The sequence below is a fragment of the Chelon labrosus genome (genome assembly GCF_963514085.1).
Source record: "Chelon labrosus genome assembly, chromosome: 6".
Lineage (NCBI taxonomy): Eukaryota > Metazoa > Chordata > Actinopteri > Mugiliformes > Mugilidae > Chelon > Chelon labrosus.
The window spans coordinates 4,510,418-4,529,814 of record NC_140342.1 but is presented as its reverse complement, the minus strand read 5'-3'; the positions used below and the strand labels follow the sequence as shown (position 1 = coordinate 4,529,814).

The 19,397-nt window shown below is 40.1% G+C and overlaps 1 protein-coding gene across 1 annotated transcript in view; it reads right to left on the bottom strand.

The window, feature by feature from the left end:
• The window catches only part of astn1 (astrotactin 1), a gene marked incomplete at its 5' end in the record, with an annotated part of 409,253 nt that overhangs the window by 265,958 nt on the left and 123,898 nt on the right, over positions 1-19,397 (bottom strand). The window contains 2 exons of the mRNA XM_084545838.1: positions 4,924-5,008; positions 17,004-17,171. Coding sequence (XP_084401964.1) covers positions 4,924-5,008; positions 17,004-17,171 — 253 coding nt within the window. The remainder of the gene's footprint in view (positions 1-4,923; positions 5,009-17,003; positions 17,172-19,397) is intronic.

The window sequence follows — 19,397 nt, the reverse complement described above, 5'->3', positions numbered from 1 at the left end:
GACAAAAAAGAGGAGAGAGAATAAAACTGTGTGTTAAAATCAAAGGCAGAGAAGTGTTAAATTTTTCAGTGCACCCATCCTCCCATAAACCCCCTAGAATCACAAGCCATGTACCGACATACAACTTCGAGTCATTCCCGCCTTCCTGAGGCCTGGAAATCACAAGCAGCATTACAGTGTGTGCTGTGTGTAAACACGCTGATTGAAAAATGTGTTCTCCAACATGCAATGTGACTTTGACTCATATCTATTTGCCAGGGGAGGGGATAAGAGAGGATGACAGGAAGAGACAGAGTGTGAAAAAGAGACACAGAAGGGGGGAGAGGCGGAAGGTGACGGAGAGAGCAGGAGAAAGAGGGACAAAGAGGGAGGAGAGAGAGAGAGAGAGAGAGAGAGAGAGAGAGAGAGAGAGAGAGGAACATTGAGGGGGATGAGACAGATGCCAAGAGGCAGAAGTGAGAGAATGATGGAGATTAATGGGGATTGGCAGCTCGGGGACTAAACAGTCTGCAAAGTGAGAGTGTAAGGAGGGTAAGTGACAGGGGCCCGGTGTCATTCAGAGCCAACTCCTACACTACTGTAAGCAAAAAGAACATTGAGGAAAAAGGGGAGTTGTTTTCATGCCACAGGCTGTGGTCATTAAACATTTAAGACACCCTAGGGTGTCCGCTCTGTTTCACAGTGACAGGGACGCAGGGAGAGCACAGGGGGAATGAGAGACAGAGGTGCACAGCTGGGTTGGCATAGAGGAAATTTCCGATGTTTCATAAAATGTAGACCAAAATGAATTGAGGCCGGCGTGGGATACAGTCCAAATAAAGGTAAAATGGCAGCAAGATGGTAATATTACAGATTAAGAATTTAGCACAAGTTGTTCTTGCTTTTATCACATTCACTCTCACTGTGTGGTAAAAAAGATTTTAAGTGGTAGAGGAACGCAGTGCCAGTCCAGAGCACATAAAAAAGTCAGAGCTGGCTATTCAATTATTCTTAACATTTTTTTTAAAGGTACCCTGTGGAGTTTTCAGCCAGAGGCACTTCTATGGAGCAATGCTTTTTCAAGTGGGTCCTCCCTTTGTGTTGCAATACAGATAGAGGCTCGCAGACCCCTTTTTAAAAGAAAAGAAATGCGCTTTTGTCAGACCTCGTGGAGGAATTAAATGTTTTGTTACAAAACTCACTGTATTGTGCGCTTATGAGAACACTTCACAGGAAACCTGCTGTATAATTGCATTATATGAGCACGACATAAAGCTGTAGAGGATTGACAGTTTTCCTAATAATGGAGGCGTTCAAACAGATTTTAAAACTGTTGTAACTGTTCAAATGACATAAAATAAGTCTATGGAACTAAAGGTGAATCCATTCAAATGTAATACATTGAGTGATGCATGTCAAAAAACCATTAATTTGACTTAAATTGATTGAGTACATTTGAATACAGCAATTACTCAGAAAGTATTGGTGGGAAAATAAATAATAATTTGTACTATATTGATTCTTCAGGGGACGTTTTTTTCCCCATATTTGACCCGTCCATTCGTTAACACAGTAGTGTGTATAGTCAGAGCCGTAGGCTGCTATCTATTTTTAAAAATAAAAAATAAGTCAGGACACAACCTCTGATGAGTGTGCTGTAGTTGCTGCAGTTGTGTTTTGGTGCAGGCCAATCACAGCCTGTACTATTCTAATTATTCTTGTGGCACACCACAGGCTCCTTACAAATGGGTTCTAATTAAACGTTGAAAGGAATTACTGTAGACAAAAACAGCATACCACCAGCAGACTAACATAAGAATGTTCATTACATTAATATTGCTATACAGCCATCGTGCTCATTGATTTGCAGCATTGATCATGATGACCTTCTGCTTCTAACACTTGAATGCTGCCCCAACACCGATGTTGCAGGTAAGTATGCGGTCACAAAGTGTCCTGTAGGTCGACCACTGTCTTTTCTGTTCTGATGTTACTTGCACAATCTGCGATAGCAACACCCCGACACATAACACCCTGCGTGGTCACAGAGTGGCTGGCACTGTGGCAGTGGTGTTAGCCAAATGTGAAGGACTTTTAAAAGAAGCAGATGTGAACCCAATTAAGCGTTTATACGACGTCCTGGGAAGGAGTCTGAGACAGCGATTTTCAAAGCCAAAAGATATCAAGTCATCACTCGGGATCATTACTGAAGAAGTGACCTTGTGTCAAAAGACACACAGCACCCACAAATTTACTAATTCACCACTGGCTTATGAGTGACGTAATGACACGGCTAAAAGTCATACGACTGTCTTTTAAGACCCGTTACTGAAAGTACTTCTGGTTTAGGTGCAACCATCAATTTCACACATAAAGTCCAAATGGCTCTTCATGGGATGTACTTCTCAGTGTGTTAGAACAGGCTCTGAAGAGTCCGCAAGAAATTCCTCCTTCTGGGTATGCTGAGGCTTTACTCCATACCATTACTCGGGGTTCAGTCTACACATTAACATGGTTTCTCAGGGCTAACATGTAAAGTGCTTGGATTTATAAAGGCACATTTATTTCATAACACGCCCAGTACGAGTTTGTGTAACAGCTGAGGTGCTGAAATTGTGCAGTTCAGTTCCACAGGTGAAAGCTGCTGGAAAGAGACCTGAAGGATGTATTCCTGAGGCTGTAACTGATCACTGAGAGCAGACATCAAGAGGAAGTAAGTACTGTATTCTCTGTGGGGGCATTGCTGAGATAATTTCTACAATACTCTAAGTTCTGACCTTACTATGTAAAGTGCATTGAGATTATATATGTTATGGTTTGGCATAAAATAAAATGAAGTGAACTCAAGAAGGAAACTTGAACCATTTTTTTGTCTGTGTGCAACCTCAGATCATCTCTTTCAAAGGGTAGCATTTAGTGATGGGAAGTTCACCTCTTTTCAAAGATTTGTCTCTTTTGGCTCAGCTCCTGCAGAAGTCCTGGCTTTTATGACTCCCAAATGGCTCCTCATTTAGTTTCACTCTGGACCTTTTGTTTTATCCTAATTTAAATTTTTCATTTGCTGTTTTTGTAAAAGCCTTGTTTTTATGCATTTTTTTCTTTACAAAAAAAAACACAATTACTATCTATTGTTTAACATTTTAACTAAAGCTTTAAATGAACAACTGAACTACAATACACAAATCTTAAAGTCTTAACATTATGACACTTCAGATAACTGTTTTAGTGCAGGTTGGCATTCTGAAATACCAGATGCCTCAGCTTTAAAGTCCAGTTTTTTCTAATGGGCTCCCTGGTTCTCTGTCACTCTGTCTATGACTGGCCTCTACCACTACACTCACTGTCTTTGGAGCATCTTGAATTCATTTGCAACAAGATGGCTGTGATGGTTGTAGGACTATCCAATTGCATGCTGACTTTTTATTTTTTTCTTCTTCTTTGTACCGGTTGAAACATGCATAATAAAAGAGAGGTTATTTGGCTACGCCAGGCTAGCATTAAGCAGATAATATGAAATCCCCTAAACAAACAAAGTGACACGACACACACAGATAACACTCCATTGTACTGTTTTTTTGGAGAGGTTTAGATATATGATATATATTGGACAGTTTTTTGGGGGGGTTTTTTTGGACCTGTGCATATCTGCTCCAATGTTTAAGTTGGGGCTGCAACAAAGCGTTGACATAATTGATGTTGAATAGCGTGGAAAATGTCAGTCACTCACAATGTTTAAGTTCATTCTCAGTTATTCTAGAACTGTCACAACCCACTACAAGGTTTGCTGGAAAACCACTAGAAAAGCCCAAACTTGATTGTCAAATGCCAAATCAGTAAGACGTATATGTCATAAAAATAAAAGGCCTTCCACAGCAGCACAAACACTATGCGGGAGCATCTCAACAGAGATTATCCACTGACTGGCCAACCTCAAAACAACGAGGCAGCAGAGTTAATATTTGGACTGCTACAGTATTTTCTTATTCTTCGTGGGTGTTCAGTACCTGGGAGTTGTTGTGTTTGAGAGACCAAAGACCAAAACAGAGCAGATGCTAATGGCTAGTATGGCAATTAAGTTCCTAGTAGCAGTTAGAAAGCTGTTCATGCGCATATATAGCTCTATAAAACTAAACAATGAATGTCTTGAACATTACACTCTAAGTGGTTGTAAGCAACCTTTAGCAGATAAGCAATACAACTGCATTTCCAATTACAATCAGCACAAGCCATTAACGTTAAATCAAACACAACACTATGTGTGCTAATTAATGGTACAATATAGTAAACAACATCTTTTCTTTTTATCTACATTGCATAAATCTTAACTTTAGTGATGAATAGTGTCATTAGATAAAGATTTCAAATGGCTTTTGTTGGTTTTCATTTTAAAATATGGTATTTGGAGACAAAATAATGGAAAAAGTTATGGTTACTATTGAGCGGTAAGTTAGCCAAATGATTATCAACTAATGGGTTCTAACTGCTAGATTAATTGATCAAAAATGTACTTTTTTGTAGCAACCCTATATTTTGTGATTATTTCCAGGGATTCTGTGGAAAGAAACAACTATACACTTAAAATGTTATACTAGCCAATAGCTTCTTCTTTTGGAAAAGTTTTTGCATAGATCTGCACACTGACTGTACTGCAAATTCTTGGTATGTTTTAACTAAGGCGGACTTAGTCTAGTAGTCTTGGTACAATACAGACATCACATTTTGTGTAAACCGCTAATTCATAGCAATGGAATCTGTGTTTTTGCAGGGCTCTTGATTCAGAATATTAATAGGCACCGGCAACATCACAATTTGTTTTTGATTTAACCCGGCAAATGATTAACTTTTGGTTTCATTTGCAGGATGATTCCTTTGTCGCTCCACTGTTTCGCTTGGGCATGATAATGAGCAATCACAAAGCATTACAAGGTGATTATCATAACTTACCCCTGATTGGGCCCCCACTCACTGCGGATGCAGAGGTGCTTGTGGACCGGGTCCTTCATGTAGCCATCTAAGCAAAGGCATTCTCCTGCAAACAGACAGGCGGTGATTCAATCATCTGTTCATTATAGTCAAGCCTTTTTTTAATTTATTGGAAAAATCCCTCGGCTCCTCTCCTTCTATTTTACTCCACCAGAGCTGTTCTAGAGACGACCCTCTTGAGGCCCTAAGAGCACTCTTCGTCATCCCTTATTTTTAATGATGCAGCCATAGTCTTTGAAGCTATTTGAGCCATATTTTTGTTAAAATTTCCCAGAAAAGGCTCACAAAGCTATCCAACAGGAAGCTGCTTAATCAGTTCTTCCAGTACAATGAAGCTGCTCTATAAATGGCAACTAATGGCCAATGGCAAGGCACGGAAGTGACGTACTCCCCACTGTGCATCTTTCTGACACTTTGATAAGGGCACAGTGTGTGAAACACTGGTTCAGTGCAACACTGTAGTGTTAGCACATTGAAACCCTGCTCTATAACTTTGTTTTTCTTGATGTGCACAATGCTCCCTAAGCCTGACACATAATTGGCCTCAAAATATCTTACTTCCTTTGTGAAGTCTGAAGCATCTCATTAAGCAACAAGGGAAGCCAAGCCCTTCCAGTAAATGCTTGTAAAAACCTAAAGCTAATAAAAGCACACACGGTACATATTCTTTGAATTACAATGTAGTTGGTTTGAAACAAATTTAAATTTACAGAACATGAGTCCCCAGCTTCAAAAAACATCTAAACACAAAGTCTGTAGGAATAAAATGTAATGTTGCTTATGGTCAGTTAGCAAGTTAGCTTATTTGGTTTTGATTAATTAGAACTGACATTTTCAGGGCAAGTTAGCATTAGCTGTGGGAGTTTGTCAGCTAAAATTGCAACTTCTTCCATTTTTCGCACATATTTTGGTAGAAAACCAAGAAGCCTTACACTCTGAAAATGCATAAATGCTTTTTCTTAACAGGGACAATTTTATGAAAATTCTCATGAAAACAAACGACATTCCACGACAAACCATTCTGCTGGATTTTAGTTGCATTTCTCAGTCCAAGTGGAGAAATGCAGATCTCAAAATGCAAATGAATGATAAAAATGTTGTTACATCAATGTAGATAGGCAGTTATCCTGAGCTGGAAGGACACAAGACTGGAAGACTGGAAATCAGTCCACCTGAGCGGTCACACAGATTTGTTCTCTGACTATTAGAAGCCAAAGGCATTTCGGGAAAAGACACCGTAGTGAACATCAGTAAAACTGGTTTCTTCTTATGCTGGAGCATAGACTTTATAAATATGGCCAATATTCGCCACTTCCTTATATTTGGCATGGCAACTGGAAGTCATCATGAGACCACATCCTGTTTCTATAGCGTCAAATAACTAAAACAAAACTCATCCAATAAAATGGACACTTAAACATGCATCAACATTGTATTAACTACGTAAAATGACAGAAACCATCCCTGACGCATATTTTAGTGTTCTAGTTTGGCCCAAGTCTCATCCACTAACATGGAGGGGGTGGAGCTTATGACCTATACTACAGCCAGACACCAGGGGGAGCTCTACTTGCTTTGGCTTCATTTTAGAGGAGCTGTTCCGGGGTCCATCTTGCACTGTCTATGTGCTGGAGCAGGAAAGCTACTACATCTGTAGATAACATTAAGATTAAGGCTGAAGTTTTTCTATTGCACCAGAATGTTCAGCCCTAGCTAGTTTGATCCTGGTTAACTTGTTTTAGTTTTCCAGCTAAAAATACAACACGGAATCCAAGCAAATGAGAAAGCTGAAGACAGATGACCAGACTTTGAAAAGTGTGTTAGTTCTCCATTCCGGACTAACTGTTATTTGTCGATGGTATTGAGATCAATTAATGCTTAAATTGAAATTACATTTTGTTTTTTATTGCAATATTTCCCAGCCTTGCTAGAAAATTATCTAGCTCACTTGCTAGAGCAATACAATCAAATAATAACGATAAAATCAAATCAAGTAAATGAAAAAGACAAAAGCTCTCATTTTGAAAATTGCACTCCATTTCTGACTGGCAAGCTAACTGGTATGTACTGATGGTATTGGAATTAATAAATGAGCTCTCATTTAGCCTGGAAGCCAGACAAACTTGCCAAAGTAATCTGGAGTCACTCCGTTGGAACCTGATGATGCTCCAGCAAAGATCTGGCTGACCAAATCGTTTGGGGGAGCTTTATGCAGCGGTGAACAGAGGGGTAACAGTAACATAGTAAGACACATCATCTGAGCGCAGTGGAGCTGAATGTGTTTACAACAAAATGGCTTTGATTGGTTGTAGGACTATCAAATTCCATGCAAAGGTATTTCCTCTTTAATGGGTTAGAACACGCCCCATGATGAAATCCAATTGACGTTGATGATATTATTTTTGAATTGCAATACCATACCAGTGAATAACATTAGTTCAACAGTATACATTCTAATCTTGAAACACTGCAGAAACACAAAAATATCATCGAGCAATTCCTGACTTTTTAGTCCCTGGTGTTCGGTTGCACAATGCAACATACATCCAGACAACCTAAAAGTAAAAGTTAACTTACACCTAGTACACAAAATGTCTAGACTTAATAGACTTATATCAGATTAGGGATTTTCACACTCATTTGACTGGATCCAAATGAGAAGTGAATAGATCAGTGATTAGTCTAATGAACAGACAATTATTAGAGCCATTATTTACTAAAAGCAAAGCTTGTCTTTCCAAAATCAACTTTGTTCTTAAGCAACATTTCAGCTCGACTACTAATAGGATCACACGTAGCACAGTTCATTCGTACTGAGCAACAGATGGAGACACCTATGGTTTTATTTGCAAAAAGGATCCCTCATTAACGGTCTAATAATATTTGTTTCATGGATACAAAAAAAAAATGAGACTCTCTAAAATGTCCACCAACTCACCAGTGGGACTAGAACAATGTGCGTGCTCAATGCTGCCACTTTCCTGATAAGTGGAGCTTGTTAACAAAGAACAGCGAAGCATCAGCTTTATGTTCCGCTGTCAGCTCCTGGGAGAAATGCCGGCCTTGACTTTGCTCACTATGATTGATGAGGCCTCACCTTTGGTTCAGAGGGTTATCCAGGGATAACATGCACAACATGCTCTCCTCATGCTCAATAGGAGGCAAGCGAAGAGCACAGGCCCTGGGCTTTGATACACCACTGCTAATGGAAAAGGTCAACTGTCAGTACCTGCCAGGTTAAAGGAAATCCTATTCACTGATTTTTCCGTTTTTTGGTAGTTGAATGAAAAGGAAATGACTTGGGCAGTTTGTGCTTTTAGGTCCATCTCTATTTAATAGCATGCTTGCATTCAAGACAGTCTCTGTGTGCTCCTGAGATGAGTCAAAGTCAGTTTGGAGACCAGGCCCAGCAATGCTTAGGAACTACTATAAGACTACTAGAGAGAGAGAGAGAGAGAGAGAGAGAGAGAGAGAGAGAGAGAGAGAGAGAGAGAGAGAGAGAGAGAGAGAGAGAGAGAGCAAATAAGTAAGTAATAAATAACCTTCTTCTAAGACTGTACATCCATCAGAAGAAGCTCTATAAACGCTTTTTTGAATAAGGACACAGTCACAGTACTGGTCACCGAGATGGGCTTAAGAACCCCGGAACAATGCTGAACCAGGAAGATGGTCTGTTAGTCCTATCACAGGAATCCTAGAAAAGGAGGTTCAGTTGAAAGAGTTCATAATGTCCAACAGTTAGATAGATCCATTTAAAATCTGTACAGCTTTTCCTCAAATATTAAGATAAAGTATAATTTCTTTACTATTACATATCTACTTCTCCAATGGTTCCTATGGCAGCACTCCAGACAGGCACATCCCATTGCTGAGTGCATCTGCTACTTCGGTGCCTTGGTAAAAGCAAAGTGAAAGAGTTCAAATGTCTGACACTGGAAAGACACTTTTACACGTTGAATGACATCTTAAGCCGCGACCAAAGAAACGCCACAGCCCCAATGAGAGTTGCTGCACACTTGCCGAACAATACTAAACGCCTCATATTGCTTTAATTGCCGTTTCATTGCGCTCTCAGGTCACGGCACTCGGCTCAAACTTGTTTTACACTTGCAAGGTGTTACATCCCCTAATTGCTCAATATGCAGGCACCGAGCCAGATTCCAGGCATCACACTTTATTTTCACAGCATTGTGCCCTGCTATTTGTCGCCTTTTACAACACGTAGTGTGAACTGTATTTAGAGGGACCAGGCTAAGCAAAAAGTAGAAATTGTCCTTAAATAGCCTGGGATTCTTGATCTGAGGGCTGCAACGACTGCACTGGAACAGCCAATGCACAGGAATTATGTTTTTTGTTCATGCACTGTTGTATCACTTGCGTGCAAAATTATTCTGCTTGTCAGGCAGATATCCGCACATTGATCTATTATGAAATGCGTCTCCAGAGGCACAACATGTCCCTTTGTATTTAATAAAAGTCCCACACACACCGCAGCGAACGCAAAGAGCGAACCAAGGCGATGAAAACAGCCTGTAAACATCAGTGCCCAATACACCCAGGTTTAGGGCTCTGCAGGAGGGGAAGCGCCATGCGTTAAAGCATCTGCCGCCTCTTTTAATGTCTTGCAGGAGCAGCACAGACATTGTCGCAGCCCATCTCAGTTTTCATCAGTATTTCCTCCAGCAGAAAGGAGGATTGGATTTAAGCTATCTATAGCACCTTTGCAATCTCTTTGCAGCCCACACACACTTCCGCTCACTCTCATCGGCACACCGTCCCGCTGACGAGCCCACACATAATCACACACATGCACAACAGTTTCATTACGAATGAATCATGTGAAAAATACAACACAAGCGCAGCAGCCTTGCTCCTGGTCCGTGTATCATTTTAAGGAATGGAGGTTGGGGTGTGTGGGTGAGTCTCGGCAATTATTCCAAGAAGAGCAAGCATGAGACACACTGACCCAGCTTTTAGATTCATTTAAAGGTCTCAGAACTTACTCTGCATTGCCCAGGGGAGAGTTAGGCTGCTGAATAATAGATGCAAAACAAGGAAGACACTTCCACTGCTTTAAATGTGAGATTTCTTCCTTTACTTCTAATCTGAGTGACACTGGCACAGCCTTTCTGTGAAATTAAAATGTTGCATTCCGTTCACTTTTTTCTTCATATTTCATTTACGAATGCAAAAAAAAAAAAAAAAAAAAAAGAATCAGTACATTTTTTGATATTAACAGTGGCACATCACAATCATAACAGTTCCTCTACATACATATCATCACCTACTGGAGTCAGCACAAATCAAAATGCACAATCAACTACAATCAGCGTTATCCAAGATCAACATCCATAAATCGCTGCGTAAGGATGTGATTTAGCTCGACACTTTTTTTCCTCCTGTGTGCACTGTATGTGCATGAAAAAGCAGCACAACTTCCCATGACGCAGAACTGCTAACTAAAAACCGAGGAGTTGATCGTCAGTAACCTTTCCTCAGTTTTCATCACCCAGAAGCTCCGAAGCCTTTGCACGTCCCGACGGTAGGCAGGAGCAACAATATTTTTCATAAAGAAACTCATTTAAGGTGTTGTTGTCCCTCAGCCTTTGTTATGCACCGCAGAACTTTATTTCTCAACTCCTAGCCACGGCTATTTTTGTACATGAGAAAATTGTTTTTGTTGCCAAGGCAGAAGTTTATTGTCAACACCTCCGCGGGGACAGAGAACGCATCATATTTAGCGCCTCCCCGCGAAACCAATCGCTGATCAAAACAACAAAAGGAGAAACGTTAAGGACTTGAATATGACAAGCAATCATTTAAACCATCTGATTAGGATCTCTGAATACACTAGAAGAGTGGACTAAAAAAGACTCAACACATTCACACCACGGTGGCTCCTGTTAATAATCCATGCTTACAATTATTCAGGCGTCTATAGAGAGACGCCGTCTTGAAAAAATAAGGACTTTCTCAGACTAAATTGTTTCTAACTTGCTAAAACAACAAGATGTACTATATTATTCTGTTTCACTGGCTTTCGCTTTGTTCATAGTGAATTTGGAAGCTGAGAAGATCAAAATGTATTCTCAGGCAGAGGGAGAGAGTGATAAAGAGCTTGTTAAACAACAAAATGTTCTACTATGCTGTTTTATCAGCGCAATGTTCTCATAATTTGTAATACGAATGCTGTCGGTGGCTTGAATAAAACATGATGTACAGTGGCTGCACATGGGCTTTGTTTCTAGTGTCAGAGAGGAAGCGATAGAGGGCTACAGGATTTAGGCCGGTCATCTTCATCCAGCGTTAGCAATACTAAAATGGAAATAAGTTTATTTGTTATACATCTTTAAATATGTACACCTTAGTAATGATTGTATGAGTGCAACATTATTGTGATCAGCAATTACTATTCGCTTTTTTTTCTTTGTCATAAAGACTGACACAATACCCCATCAATCATAACTTACTGACACACTGTTTTGGCTCCGCGTGGCTCAGCTGTAATTTATCATGTCATTTCAGGCCTATGTCCATCACTCAGACCCACTACTCAGTTATCCATATGAAGAGTGTCATCACGCAGCGGCTTGGGAAAACACATGCAAACTGGCGTGCAAATTAAGGAAACGTCTTCAGCGGCTCGACATCACGAGTGCAGCAATTTCAGATGTAAACACTACCACGTACGGAAATGCTGCTAATAGCGCAAACTACGGCGTCACAGTGTTTCCAGAGAGCTCTAGATGTTACTGAAGTTGGTTAACTAGACAACGAGTAAGCTTTCAGTCTGTGTGTTTAAGCCAGTGACTATATAAAGACGGATGAACCCTCTGTAACATCTTAAGTATTCTACATTTTTCTACCAGGCTGTAATTATGAATTTGGACATCTGACAGACTGACCTTTGGAGCCAGCCTACTGTGGCCATTTCAGGAACTGCTTTACTGTTTTTGGCAATATTGCTATGGCTTTATTTTTCAGCAGCTTTTCTTTCTCTACTGGTATAATTTTTTCTTAATATACATTTGTCTAGTAGCATGCGTTTTCTCAGATTGCAATAAGTTTAGCTCTCAAGGCAACTGTAACTGGAAGCTGACTAATAAAAAAATAAATATTCCATGCCACAGAAGAGTGAAATAGATTACTGCTTTGAGGAGAAAATGAAAAATTATACCAAAAAACCCCCCCAAAAAACAAACATAAAACATCAGATAAGAGTTGCATAAAACACTGCATGTCATGACGTTATGTCATTAAAATTAGCACAAAATCAAGAACAAATATCATATTTCATCTTCAGTAAAAATGTGTATTAGTATTATAAGCACTGTTTCTTTCATCAAATTATAGGCTGACTTTTTGACACAGTGCACAAAGTAGATTTATATCAAATCCCACACAGCGCCACAGTGTCACAATTCATTAATTAGAGTGAAAAGCAACAAGAAGCGGCTTTAACTGATTCCTCATCACATCCATCATGTCTAGCGGGCCCTTACAAAAACAGGTGATTAACAGCATGTGGAAGAGGAGTTGTGTTGGGTGTGAACATGGTAGAGGAATGCAGAAAATACACTTGAGAAGGCAGAGCTTAGGCTATTTTAATATTCATCATACACTACATTGCCAAAGGTATTCTGCCTTTACACGCATATGAACTTAAGTGACATCCCATTCTTAACCCATAGGGTTTAATATGACACTGGCCCACCCTTTGCAGCTGTAACAGCTTCAACTCTTCTGGGAAGGCTTTCCACAAGGTTTAGGAGTGTGTTTATGGGATTGACCATTCTTCCAGAAGCGCATTTGTGAGGTCAGACACGGACCAGAAGGCCTGGCTCACAGTCTTCGCGCTGCACAAAAGGTGTTCTATTGGGTTGAGGTCAGGCCAGTCAAGTTCTTCCACACCAAACTCCCTCATCCATGTCTTTATGGACCTTGCTTTGTGCACTGGTGCGCAGTCATGTTGGAACAGGAAGGGGCCATCCCCAAACTGTTCCCATAAAGTTGAGAGCATGGAGTTGTCCAAAATATCTCGGGATGCTGAAGCATTCAGAGTTCCTTTGACTGGAACTAAGGGGCCAAGCTCAGCTCCTGAAAACCCATTCCATGAGACTCTCTACGCACTGTTCTTGAGCTAATCTGAAGCAGAGCAAGGCCACATGAAGTTTGGAGGTCTGTAGTGATTGAGAGTTGGCGAACTCTGCGCACTGTGCGCCTCAGGATCCGTTGACCCTGCTCTGTCATTTTATGTGGCCCGAGTTGCTGTCATTCCCAATTGCTTCCACTTCGTTATAATACCACTGACAGTTGACTGTGGAATATTTAGTAGCGAGGAAATTTCAGGACTGGACTTGTTGTATAGATGGCATTCTATCACGGTACCACACTGGAATTCACTGGGCTCCTGAGCGCGACCCATTCTTTCACAAATGTTTGTAGAAGCAGTCTACATGGCTAGGTGCTTGATTTTATACACTTGTGGACATGGAAGTGATCGGAACATTCATTCATCTTCCGTAACCGCTTATTCCTGTTAAGGATCGCGGGGTCTGCTGGAGCCTATCCCAGCTGTCAACGGGCGAGAGGCAGGGTACACCCTGGACAGGTCGCCAGTCCATCACTGGGCTAACACAGAGAGACAGACAACCATTCACACTCACATGCACACCTACGGCCAATTTAGAATCACCAATTAACCTAACCAGCATGTCTTTGGACGGTGGGAGGAAGCCGGAGTACCCGGAGAGAACCCACGCAGACACAGGGAGAACATGCAAACTCCACACAGAAAGGCCCAGTCAGCCCATGGATTTGAACCCGGGACCTTCTCGCTGTGAGGCATCAGTGCTAACAACCTCGCCTTTATGCCGCCCATGATTGAATTCAATTATTTGGATGAATACTTCTAGCAATATAGTGTATTGTAATTGTAGAGACAGGTGTTTAGAAAGGCTCTGGTTTATTTTGACAGCAGAAGAAATCGAACTAAAAAAATAATGATAGGGCACCAAGGTGCAAGAGAATATTAGTGTGGGTTTACAATACATGTGAAGTTTGCATAAGAAAATATATCAAAAGCTGGCTTGAGATGAAATACAAGTCTGATGCTTTGAGAGTAATTTTGGTCTTTTATGCAATATTTAAACTTTTAAGTGGTTATGCTGTTTAGACATAATACTTAGGTTCTTTTATCTTGTACCTGCAACTATGTGCAGACTCCTATCATATACAGTATATTATAGTAAGTAGCCGTTTCATTTTCTTCTGAGTGGTTGTTTTCATATTATTTATATGTATTTAGTTCTTCAGACACTAGTTATGGAGCAATGTTTCCCCTACTGTTATATTACCATTAAATTTAATTTTATTTTATTTTATTTTTTACACAGCGCCACATCCCAACAGAAGTAATTTAAAATTACCTTTCCTATAGAACAGGTCTATACCATGTTCTTTTATTAAACAAACTAAATAGCGTCATGTCATTTATCTTATTTACACGATGGCATGTCATTTCTGTCTCTACATGATGGCGCATTTACAATTCTCCTCCCCCCTCAAGCCCACCCCCTCAAAGCTGTAAACCTACGGGAAACACTGCAGCGTAAAGAATAAAGGTTTAAAATAAAACATCTGCTCAAAGCAATCACACTGAATGGCTCAATGATAGAGCTCTGAGAAACAGCTTCACATTTTGTCAAATTACTCCTTAACTTTTCCTTAGCTGTTGAATATTTTCAGTCTCTTGAAACAAATGCATCAGTCTTTTTTTTTTTTTTTTGGAGGGGGGTGGAAATCCATCCACATTAAACAAGATGTTGCATGAGTATAAATAAAGTTGACACAGGAGTCACGCAAACTAATTGATCAGCTCTGCAGCTCCCCTGAAGAAGGAAAAAAAAAAAAAAAACAGGTCGAGCATTTTGGGGAATCTATTTTCAGGCCCTGCAACCTCATGAAGTATAGTCACGGTCGCAACTGTAAACAATTAAGAGGCTGCTGGAGAGACACTGTGACTGCTTGGTCATTTAAACACAAGCGAAGAGCTCAAAGCGAGTGATAAACACAAAAGGTTCTTGAGGCACAGTGGCTCAAACAGTGCATGTCCCTCTTTCCCGTACGACATCACAGTTGCTGCATTTACACAGACACTAGTATTCTAATAATCTAGTTCTAGAATAAAACCCCAGTAACAATGAAAATACTCCATGTAACCACCTTAATTAGAACTAGAACCCCTTTGTGAAGGTCAATGTTCTGATTGATTTTTCATGATTCCTTGTAAACGCATTTATCTTATCAAATTATTTTATTTAGTGTCCATGTAACCAGTATAATGTCAGTCAGGTTGATGAAGTATTGTCCAATGTTACTATCAAGCCAGCTCCGGGCAAGCTGTCTACTCAAATCTATTAAACCTGTTCAGTAGTTATATATAATTTGAAATTTGCAAAATCATATTTGGTGAATAGGTCACAAACGGACAAAATATTTATTTTCTCTCAATCCTGTATTTGTTGACGTTCTTCTCATTAGCAGTACATTTTCCATTATGTGTTAAATTTAACACCAGTACTACCGCATGAGTACGTGGACACCCTGCATCGTGGCTAATACGGGAAAGTTTAGTCCTCATCAGATGACTCTGACTTCATTCTAAAATGACAGGTGTATCATATTGCCACAGCAATTTTTTGCACACAAGTTCATTGGGGTTCCAAAGACATACTAGTCAAAAGATACCATACCCACTTGGCTATGGCATTCAGTTTATATTACTCCCATAAACTTCCCTTAAAGCAACCATTCCATTTTTGACACTATTACATCTTCTTTCAGTTTATTCTGAAGGCAGTTTTTGTTTGTAGAAAAAAGAGAGTGCTAGGGTCCATGGATATGTGTGTAAACACTGTGCAAGGTCATGTTTGTGTACGTGATTTGAGTGATTTATGATGGGGTCAAACTTCACTGTTCATTTTTAATTAAAAAGTTCTGCATTTCAAAGTGTATGTTCTCACTGTAAATGACCCACGCGCCCCCAAAGGATCTGCCAGAGCGCAGTTTGTTCATTAAGGCACTTGGCCAGGTTCCCAGTTGTCACTGCTAAAAACATAGAGGTTTGTTCAGTTCAAGTTAGACCAGCAGATGTAATAGAGTCTATATTCATGTCCTGAATCTGGATTGTGTTGTAGTGCGAGAAATAATCCATGTTTCAAGAAAAATATGAACATATTGGTGTTAATTTTTGTTACCACATCATATTTGCAGGTAAACATCAGCCAGTGTGTCTGTGGTGTTTTGTCAGGCAGTTTGTTTTTTAATGATTGTTTAATTTAAACATAAGAATAAAGACTGACATTTTGTAAAAGTTAATACTGAAATGTGTATCAGTATATCTGCCGATATGTTTACATCTTTTTTAATACTGTTACTTCACTGTATTCTTGTGGAAGTGGGGGTATAGTCAAGTCCATAGACTGTATATAAAGTGGACACCCAACCTCAACTAATGTTGAGCTCCCCCTGGTGGCTGGCTGCAGTATAGGTAATAAGCACCACCTCCTCCATGTTAGTGGATGGGACATAGGCCAAACTAAAACACTAACGTACACGTCAAATACATATTTGTCAAGGATGGTTTCTGTCATTTTATGTAGTTAATATAATGCTGATATGTACATTGTTCTGAGAAATTTAATTTTAATTAGCTATTTGACGCTACAAAGACAGGATGTATCATCATAATGACTGACATTTGCCACTGACAACCACTCCATGAAGTGGTCCCTTAGGATCAAGAGAGTAGGAAAAAAAAAGAAAGAAATTAGTGCAGTACATAAGCAAGATTGTGCCGCCCATATTCCTGGGATACTAGCATCAGTGTGGCCAATGGGAGGAAGTGGAGACGCGCCGTTTATTTTATTTTACAGTCTATGCTCAAACCAGTGAGCTAAGACCTTGTTCAAACCAGCTTATAATTAATAAGGTTTCCATGGTCACACTTTTGACACACAGCAGAAGTATTCTCAGCTTACCTGACTCAGGGTCACACTGGTGCTCGCAGGGATCCAGGAGGCGTCGTCCACACAGCTCGTTGACCCAAGGCCCACTGGCATTCTGCTGGTAGTACAACAAGATCTGGGCCGGGTTGAGCCAGTCCGAAGCATCCAACTGGCTCCCCTGCAGCAAAATGAACCTTGAACCTAACCATGGGAAAGACACAGCGGAGGACAGAAGAGGGAAGACGGAAGAGATTGTCAGGGTCGAGTAGAAGAACGAAGAATATGGACAGGGAGTGGAAACATAGCAGGAAGAAAGATGACAAAGCAGGACAAAAGGAGAAGGAACGTAAAAAGATTAATACTCCACATAAAAACTTGCATTGCATTGAACAATGTGAAACCGAATAACTGCAGCATACATACCTACTTGGTCCGAAAGAGGTTTTCTACAATTTCAAAAGCTTCTTTTAAAATTGTTAAAAAACAGAAGGACACGGGACAAACTCATCATCATAACTCAAATATCTCCAAGCAATTAACGACAAGTTAAACCCAAAGTGTATTGCTCTAAACTGAAAGGGGATGGTTAAGAAGAAACACTTGTTAGAGGACTGCCAAAATAAAATGGTAAATGGATTAAGATGCATTAAATATATATATTAAAAATGCTAGCTATTTTTGCAGTTTATTTTTGCTTCAGTATGAGCTTGAATAATACTCATATACTTTAATTTTATATTCTTTGGTGCAGTGGTTAGCACTATCTCCTTACAGCAACATGCTTCTGAACCCTATGATCTGTGTGGAGTTTGCATGTTCCTACCCCACAGTATCATAGGTGTGCATGCAAGTGCAACGAAACAAAGATAAAACAGTTCTTTGAGATGTTTTCCCACTCATCCAAGTCTTCAGTTCTAAACGACCGGGGGGTTGGTTTATGTTGTTGCTAAGAACATCTGTGGGTGGTACCCCAATGTGAATAGTTGTTTGTGTCAGCCCTGTGCTGGACTTGTGACTTGTTCAGGTGTGCTCCACCTCTCAGCTGAGATAGACTCCACCCTATGTGTAACATTTAAATAAAGCGATACCAATAATAACATGACTAACATTTATGTTGGTTGTTGTTCCCATCAGACATCCAGCTGAGGCAACAGCTCTGCTGCCCTGCAGCCAAACAGATGCACCAGGAGTGAAGTAAACAGAGGCTTGGATTTTGAACACATTTTCCATGGTGTTTAGACAAATAAGTGCTAAGATTAAAATGGTGAATATTCAGACACTGACAAGTGTATTAACATTATATGTTAGTATATACTGGATTGATGAATTTGAGCCTTTGTTTGGGTAAAGGATTATAAAGAAGCCTTGCCTCGTCTCTTTCTCAATAGTGCAGTGGGAAATTGGATTTTCATGTATTTCTTGCTGAGTTAATGACTTAACACACAGCATGTATTTAATTCTGTTATGATCAGGATGATGGAGCTCGCAGATTAAATTGACTACATGTCTGTGGGAATACAATTGCATTGTTACTTGGTTAAAGTCTAAGTATTGTAAGGAAAGTTACTCTGCAGACTCTTCACACAATGTCACCATACATTTGGAACTTTATTACCTGTGGCATCGCCAAATGGCAATCAACGCTTTCCTGTTCAGAGCTGTTTTCGTCTGAACCCCAACACCTTGCTCTTTGCATGTGCCTTATTAGTGGTGCAACTGGCATAAGTAAAGGAATACGTCAAATTTCAGCATTAGATCAATACCGTCAGTGCTGATAAATGTGCAGTATCTCAGCTACACATTTGAGGGCATTATTAATAGCAAACATGTGCTAGAGAAAGGGAGTAAATAGAAAAGTCTGCAGCCATAAATGAGTTGACAACGTTAACAAATGCCACAGCAATGCTGTTTGTTTTCTATGTAAATTTCCGTTTGAGCCTCTGATCGGTGGAAGAAAACTGCTGAGCACCAGGGTAACATTCTGTTGCAGTAATGGAGGATAATGAGGCAGGGACTGCAAGTGTTAGCGTTTCTGTTTAATTTCAAACCTACCTACTTATGCTTTAATTGTCTTGTTGTTGAACGGTGCAGCGCAGAACTTTCCGTTAAAAGGTGTAATCAATTAGTTACACTGAATACACTTATAGGCTGAAGTCTCGCGGGGTTTACAGCTCAGATGCCGTCAACTAAAGGGAGCCAGTCAAAACCGGGTTATTTTGTGAAATGTTTCCTAAGTGACTGTCTGGGAAGAAAAAAAATAAAAATGCAAGAAACCAAACAAGCAGAAGAATACAACACCAATACCAGACAGTCATCGAGAGGCCTGGGGCCATGGAAATCACGGCACAGCAGGTGTCACTAGAACACTTGATAGTGAGAGCTATCTGCTATGTAATCTCTGTAAATTAGCGGCAACACTCACTGACC